The 8,717-nt window shown below is 38.9% G+C and overlaps 1 protein-coding gene across 1 annotated transcript in view; it reads left to right on the forward strand.

The window, feature by feature from the left end:
- LOC109962900 (protocadherin-15-like) overlaps positions 1-8,717 on the forward strand; it is a 153,740-nt gene that overhangs the window by 96,370 nt on the left and 48,653 nt on the right. Inside the window, exons 22-25 of the mRNA XM_020605022.1 lie at positions 22-207; positions 1,637-1,873; positions 3,154-3,270; positions 6,499-6,639. Coding sequence (XP_020460678.1) covers positions 22-207; positions 1,637-1,873; positions 3,154-3,270; positions 6,499-6,639 — 681 coding nt within the window. The remainder of the gene's footprint in view (positions 1-21; positions 208-1,636; positions 1,874-3,153; positions 3,271-6,498; positions 6,640-8,717) is intronic.

Consider the following 8,717-nt stretch of genomic DNA (forward strand, 5'->3'; position numbering starts at 1 on the left):
TTAACCTTTGTCATCCTGAAGGTGAAAGGTCAGTACTATCTAATCGTTGAAGCCTGTGATGGTGCAGTGGACCCCCGGCGGTCCAGAATAACACTGTCAGTCACTGTCCTGGATGTAGATGACAACAGCCCGATATTCACCCAACAAACTTACAATGTCAACATACCAGAGAATACCCCCAAAGATACCATTATATTGCAGTTAAAGGTAAGTGGATGCATGGATTGGTGTGTTTGCAACTGATGCAATAGTTCATTTAAAGGCTTTATTTTAAGCTGTTATGGTAAAAGCTTTATGGGGAATAAAACCTGATTAACAATTTCATAAACTGTGCAGTTCCAGTAACTAAATATGCTAATTGTGCTGTATTGCTTGAGTTGCTTTTGCAACAATATAGCCCCTTTTCCATTTCATGGTAGTGGCTCAACTTGATTCTGCTCGTGTTGTTTTTCCATCAGTCAAATGTTGGGGATAGTACCGGTGCTATTTTTTTGATATCACGTCTGCTGAGGTGGTGTGATGTAATTGTATGGGTTCTAAATATTTATTAAATAAGTTATTACATCAAGGTTTTTGCAACATTTTTTATTCATTTCACTGCTTCAGTTTCCCACACTGCACTAAACTGTTGTACACAAGTCTCCTGTTTTAGCTATAAGACCAATGTTTTACTTTGTTCATCATCCGTAATATGATTTCAGAATTCCACACAGCCAGAGAGATGTGTTCTGCTCATACTGTAGCTCAGTTATACAATCCTACCCCACTGTGGAGGGTCTGTCCTGCCGGGCTGTCAGCCAAATACTTAGCCACGCTGGACGCCAGTAGAGGAGGTCGTACACGCGTCTGGTTCCAAAGTGGTCTTGCTGGCTTCACTGACAGTCAGAGCTGAGAACACATAAGTTGCCCTGCCTCGCCCTGTCTGGCATAGTTTTGTGATTTGATCATTTTGAGGCAAGATTCAGTTTGTAAAGTTCACAGCTTGCCACACTTTTGCGCTTACATTTCTCTGTGTACAGTGATAAAAGAAGTACAGTAAGTTGACTGACAGAATGTGAGTTGATTCGGGGTCTAATCCACTGCTGCGTCGAACCATAGACTTGGAGTACTAAAAGTGGCTATGATAATGTTACAACCTTAAAGGATGATGCTCAGACTTTCAGTTTGAATCAATTTACCTGCAGCGCCAAACGCTGACCTTGAATTGAGTTCACTTCAAAAGCATTTGAAGTCATAATGTGAGTCCAGTCAGTGAAGCTCATCTTCTTTATCTACATCTTCTTTATAAAATTACCAAATTAGTTTAATTTTACATTCCAGTCGGCACTAGAGGCGTCAGAATTATAATTTGACAATACTTGCACCCTTTGAGTTGAAGAGGAATATAAAATAGCTACACAGTAGAAAAAAAACCTACTAAAGGAAAAAGAAGATACAGATCACTAGCTGGACTATAAAGGTTGCCACCGCAGGCATTTCTGACATGTTGGCTCAAAACCGACCTAAGGAAAATACTTCAGTCTTACTGTTTTAGCTCTAGAACATGTAGATGCTTGTCCTTCTGGCAAATATGAAAAATTCAGCTTGCCATAAAATTCACAAGGCATTTCACTACTTTCTTTTCCATTGTCTACAGGCGATAGATCCTGACCTCAACTCCAGCCTCACATATCGAATCAGAACTGAAGGCTCAGACCAGAAGATCATTCAGTTATTCCACATCAACCCTGTAACAGGGGAGCTGTCGGTGCTCAAGGTTCTCAACTACGAGGCTCTAACTGACTCAGTACCCACATATACTTTCACTGTAGAGGCCTTTGATGCAAACGGAGCCATGCCTCCTGGACTGGCCTCTGTAACTGTCAAAATAATGGTGAGTGTGTGGGTGCATGTTTATGAGGACAGAAAAGTTTGCTCAATGTGTCACTTTTCTTAGTGTCTTTTCGGTGTAATACAGAGTAATGTGGCTTTTTTGGCACAGAAGGAAAAGTAGGACTGAACAGCTGCTGTTCAGATTTTGCCAAGGTTAGGAGGTTTAGTCTTTAAGAACTGTGGCAAAAACTGTGGAGCAAAATACTCTGGGATTCCTCTTCTATATATCCCTTGCCTTCAAGATGACAGATAGAAATGCACAAGAAACAGAATGATCTTTGACTCTGGTATGGTGACTCTGTGTGCTTGTGTAAGTCAGCCAGAAAGAAAAATATGTGAATTTAAATAAAATAGACAAGAACAGTCTATTAATAAATATATATACAATGTGAAAGAAGTGCTTTTAGATATGTACAATAGTTATATTTACAAATTGTTGCACTGGGGGTGTTTGGTGTAGCCTGTTATACAGACAAACATGGATCAACTGTTCATGAGAGTGATGGCACAAGGAAAGAGAATGTTCTTGTCTGGTTGTTTTGGCGTACGGCGTCCTGTAGTGGCATCAAGGAAGGAGAAGTTCAAACTGTTTGTTTCCAGGGTCATGGTTTGCCACCAAGCTAGCTACTCGCTAGTTTGCATGCGTTGAGACTGCTGCAAGTGGAAAGTGCCAGAGCTGATGTCCAACAATTTGATCACTTTGAGTGGGTCTTCATATATGAAGTAGTGTCAGAGTTCAGTTCAGGTTGCACAGTTTACTAGCACAACAAACTGAAGTAGTTTGTCTTGTAGTCTATTAGTAAACTAAGCTAATAAATAAAACTGGATGAGGATGCTAGTGAGCCAATCCTCGCTAATAGGAAACTGAGGACAGTGAGACAATCTGACAAATATTTTGTGGAAGTATTTTGGGTTTTACATTGGACATGACAAGATTGCCTGGGAAGATAAAGCTGTTCCCCAACTTACTCTACACTGACATCAAGCCTGAGGACCTGCTAACCTGCCACTTAAGTCACAGCAGAAGCACCAGAAGCAAGTGGAGTAACACCTTATAAAACCTTGTCTGTCTAATCAAGAGTTACAGCATCATAAATTTGTGGACTTCAGACAGAAAATGAAACATAAGTTGAAAGCAAAAAGTGACATAACTTACAAAGTCAATTTGTACATCATTAGTATTAATGTGTACAATTTCAGGCCCTTCTTCAGAAACAAAAAGCAGTTTGGTGTAATGTGGTTTACAATGCCAAGCCTTACTGAATGTGTTTTTCTCTCCAGGACATGAATGACTTTTCCCCAGAATTCAGCCAGTCAGTGTTTCGAGGAATGGTGGCTCCTAATGCTGTCAAGGGAACCATCGTAACCACAGTGTTGGCCTATGACTCTGACCCTGCGGTGAGCATTTCCAGCTGCTGCTATTCAATCAAACTGCTTTTCGCAGGCTCTCAAATTGTGCATAGGAATGATTCAAGATAATGATGCCGGCCTCTTGTGTGTTTAGTGTTTTGAATGTATTTGCACTTCTTTCTCCACTGGAGCCTTTTTTTTTATCCCATCGTTGCACATTGTGATTCCTTATTTGGGCTTTTTTTTCTCAAAAGCATTTTTGTGGAACAGGCCTGTTAATTCTGCTTGCTACAAAAAAAGGTTAGCTCTTTTTAATGTGTGTTATTCTGAGCCATTAGATAGTCTGATGTACTTAACCCCCTGGGTGTAAAAGGCTGTGAAATGCTCAGACTGAGGTCTAAGTGCAGTGTGAAAATAGATTTGCTGAGTCACACAGCATTTTGTTTAGAGACAGTTCTGAAATGCACTGGCTATGAGAAATATAGCACTTATTTTTAATGGCAATACAAAACAACCAATTGGTAATTTTACTGTATAGGAAATCACCAAATCAATATTTATGAAAAATACCAGAAACACAAATGTATTTTCACTTTGCATTACCACTCAAGAGCCAATAAGCCAAGATCTTATTTTTGAATTGTCTTCCTCCAGGTGAGGTCTTCCATGTTCTTTTCATTAATGTGCTTGCTGTCTTCTTATACCAGCTGAACTGATTCAGACCTGAAGTTTAAGCATCAAGCTAGACTCTCAAGTCTAAAAGCAACATAATACTCTACAGGATGCATGCTATAAAAGCACCACCTGTGCTCAAAGACAGTACTAAATAGCACCTCTACAGCCCTGGATCTACAGCACATGTATTTAGATGTACAGTACTGTGCAAAAGTCTTAGGCCACCATTAGTTCTGCTGTTTAAGCAGGCTGTAATGATAATTTGTATTAAGGTATAACCAGAAAAAACAGGAAATCTGTACACAATAACAAAAAAAGGACACAGTGTTCAGAACAAAATGGCTTCTACAGTCCAAAGTCAGTATTTAGTGTGACCTCCCTTTGCACTTAGCACAGCTTGAAGTCTTTTGGGGAGACTGTCTTAAAACCATGACAGACCCTCCACTATGTTTCACTGAAGGCTGCAGGAACTCATTCTTCCACCTCTCTCCAACCCAAACATTTCAGACTTCGACTCATTGCTCCATAACTCTCTTTTTCACTGATCTTCACTCCAGTGTTTGTGAGCTTTTGCATATCTCAGCCTTTGTCAGCTTTTGACAGTTTTCTTGGTCCATTCCTGTTTTGGCCTTGACCTCTCTGGAGTCTTCATATTTCTTTAGAATATCTTGATACCACATCTGGAGCATCCAGTTCATCTGCTGACTTTTTTTTTTTTTTGGACATTTGCTTTTAGTGCTGTGTAGATATTTCCTATACTGTGTACTGTATACTACTTTTCAAGTTGTGTTCTGAGAAATAAATACTATAGGCTTCATAACATTGCTAAAAAAAAACAAACAAATCTAATGGTGACCTAAGACTTTTGCACAGTACTGTACATGTGTTGCTTTACCATTTAGAACCAAAGTTGATCACTGAAGTACAAATCCTTAATCGTTTGCGACAGTGAAGTTTTGCTGACACTATAAGGTGTTATCAAATGAAAGTTTGCATTGCAGCAGAGAGCTCTGAAGTACTGCTCACAACTGCAGTGCTTTTTACAAAATCTTATTTCAGAAGTGACAGTTAATGAGAAACTTATTGACTGTTGTAACACTTGCCAAATGTTTAGACAAGGAATTATTAATCTCTAATTAAGGGCCAACAAGCTGGGATAGGTTCGGCTACTGGAGCAATGTATGGTGTTCAAATGGAAAGGTGGGTTACACTGTCGTTTATTAATGACAGTTTTTAAGCTTATATTGACAGCAAAGGCTTTTTTCAGACTTGTAATATGATACGGACACAGTGACACAGCAGTGAATCTTTTAGTGGTGTTGCGGTAAAAGAAGAGTCCTTCAGTGGAAATGTGAGCTTAGAGACCTTTCTGTTTACCTTGGACATGTTTTCTGGTTACTGACAAAGAGGCTTTGGTCCACCTGTTTTGCAATCAGGCCTTGGTCCTGTAACAGCAGTCTACTGTGTGTGCTGTAGCCACTGAATAACATACCAGGTCTATGGTTTTAATTAGGACGATGACTATGGCCCTGATGACAGCTGATCACCTGAGAGGAAAAAAGTAACATAAAAATAGCAGTGCAGTTTTAACGGCAGTAAGTGACCACCACAGGTTGTCCCTCAGATGATCACAAATTCTGTCAAAACAATATTCAGTTCCAGTACCCTGCAAACCCAAATGCAATGTCGCAATGCCAGGACGTGACCCGTCCTTTCATGTACATACAGTAAGTTCTCCTAACAAAAGGCAGATAAGCATTCTCATAGAAACTATCTATGGGTAACTGATTCTGTTTCTTCTTCCTTTAGTTACAAAGTTATTCTGTAATGATTGCCATGGGTGTACGGCACCACAGTCTCCTGTTTAGATGCTAAATACTGCCTGGTAACAATCTGAACGTGCACAGTGGTTGAGATTTATAATAATTCCTTACTTGAAAAAAGTGAGGTTTGGCACAAAAATATGCCAGATTTCCTACCTCTTCATCACAAATTAAGTATTCATCTTGCAACAGCTTTTGACTTGAACTTGTCTTAATCTGCAAACTGCTCCTCAGAGGAAGTTTGAAATGAGCATGATAATTTGTAGGTATTTGCAAAATGTTAAAATTACTTTAAGCAGGTGTTGGTGAACCTTTCCCCCTGTGAACCAAATAGAATTCATTTCTTTCCTCACCGTTGGAAAATATGCTCATTAATACTGTACATAGAGGAAATGTTCACAGAAGCGCTGCCTCCCTGCCAGTTACTGTTAAAGAAATGTAATCATATGCATTTCCTGACATTTTGACTGAAATTAGTCATTCAGTACTAACTGATGGTCGCTCATTATCAGCAATACTTAGAAGAGGTTAATTCATGATCATTAGACCCTCTAACCTTAGACCTCAGTTGATGTGTCTCTGGACTGCTTCAGACGCTATTTGACATTTAGATCCAAACTAATTGCTTTGGATATTAGATACTGTGCCAGTCATTACCACATTTAAGCTGCTCTGCAAACAAATCACAAGTGGCAGCTTTCTAGAAATCGTTTAAGAGAAACTTCATACAATGCAGCATTTCATAAAATGGTCATCCTCATGTTGTTTTTCTTCATAGGGTACCCCAGCAGGTCGAGTGCGCTATAAAGTGGACCAGGATGCATATCCATACTCTGCCAGCATATTTGATGTAGAAGAACAGACAGGACATGTGGTTACGAGGGTAAATCTCAATGAGCAGCCCAACCTGAAGTTCAGTGTAAGTATATACACACAGTTTAACTTCCAGTCACCAGTACGTTTATCGTTTATAGTTGATTTTTGTGACTTTTTTTTAACTTCCAGTCACCAGTACGTTTATCATTTATAGTTTATTTTTGTGACTTGTCTCTAGTCTTTGCAGTTGTAGTCACATTAGCAACACAGTTCTAGGGATGGTGATGTCATTCTATAAAATTTAAACTGAGATTGGGAAATCTGCCTTTGACTGAACTGTTGACAACTCCTAGAAATGCAGTTTGTAATAAAGATGCACCAAAAATGTTGGGAACCCCTGTTGTATGCATCATTCTCAAAGGTGCCTGTGACTGCTGCAATAGCGTGACACTGATCAGAGCTGGATACCCAAAATTTTAGCCTAAGCCCTGTTTCGTAAACTTGTTGCACCAGGTACGCAGTTAAAATGTATTTTTCTTTTGTGTTATATATGCTATAAAACAAACATCTATGATGGAGCAACACAGTTGTAATAAAGTCTTCTATTAGAAAGATATTAACTTCCATCAGGCAATGTGTTCAGTGTATTAACTGTGTCCACACAGCAGACGGTGTACAGTATATCACACTGTAAATGCAGTATGCAGCATCAATCCATCAAATTGTTTTATTCAAATAATAAACATTGGCACTGGGGTTGTAATTCAGTAGAGATATCATTAGTGGAGAATATTTATGTGATGTGCCTCTGTTCTGCTTTAGTTTTTGGATTCTAGTATTTAGTGGGTGGAGGTTTGGGCCGACATCACATGAACTGAGTCCTGACAGTCAGTCTCTCTCACATTTTACTCATGGCATTACTTGTAGCATTTGTTCACATGAAAGTGTCTTTGCACAGAGCAGTCTTATAAATCCCTTCCCAGTGTACAGAGTATACTGCAGTAGCGTATTAGTTTCAAACCTGCCTTTTCCCAGCTGCTCTCCTCAATGGGGTTTTGGGTCATGCTAATTTCATCTTTTGATTGGACTTTAATTAACACAAGGATTTTTTTGTCACTCGGGACTAATTCTACCTCGTCTGCTCCCAGTAACAGAACAAATCAGTCCAACACTGTGTACAGTTTTTGAATGTTTTTACAAAAACATACACACAGACTTTAAGCAAACGACTGCATAATTTTGTCCCATTATAAAAACAATACAGCTTTAGGTATTAAAAACATAAACATTTTTGGACCCGGTCAGCAAGAGCGCAAATTGCTGCTGGGGGAAAAAAAAAATCATTGTGATGTTCAGAGAAGTTTGGAAGGTTCCAGCAGTTGGCTGTGTGTGTTTACTGGCTTCCTGGTTAAAGTGTAAGTTACTGTATGAATACAGTGAAGGGCAATGTAGTATTAGTAACAGTTTCCTGGCTAAATAAGAGGGAGGAAACAAAACATTTCATTGTCTTGATATTTAACTGTGGCCCTCATTAGGAATCCTTGGGGTCTGGTTAAAAGTGGCTGCCCCCTCCCAATTAAGTGAAGAAGAAAGGAGTAAGCAGGAAAAATAAGCACACCAGTGGGATACTCACTCACTCAACTCACTAACTTTGTTGCAAATAATGTGCTTTTAAAATGTTGGCAACAAAAATTTAAATTTATTTAACTGTACTATCAGGCTGTCATGCATTAGTGTAACACTTGCCAAGTGTTTAGCCAAGGAATTATTGATCTATAATTAAGGCCAACAAGCTGGAATAGGTTCGGCTACTGGAGCAATGTTTGGTGTTCAAATGAATTTCACAAACCATATGTTTGAACACTTTCTTACTGTATTTGAACGTGTGTACACATACAAAACAATTTAGATAACTAAAATAATGAAAAATATGGAAAATGAATAAACCAAAATAACAAAAGCTTAACCGTGTTAAGTCTTTTTTCTCTTCACAGACCAATATCAAAACTAAGTAATCCCTCCTCCTTGTGAGGAACAAGTAAATCTTGAATAATGGTTTACTTAGGATACGTTCCCTTTTTATGTCTGCAATATCATAGGGTGCACCCAATCTAAATCTGGTATCCAATGTGGAGTGGAATCCAATTGGATAATTTTCAAATCCAAATCCCTTTCAAATCA

This window comes from Monopterus albus, unplaced genomic scaffold, assembly GCF_001952655.1.
Source record: "Monopterus albus unplaced genomic scaffold, M_albus_1.0 scaffold69.1, whole genome shotgun sequence".
Taxonomy (NCBI): Eukaryota; Metazoa; Chordata; class Actinopteri; order Synbranchiformes; family Synbranchidae; genus Monopterus; species Monopterus albus.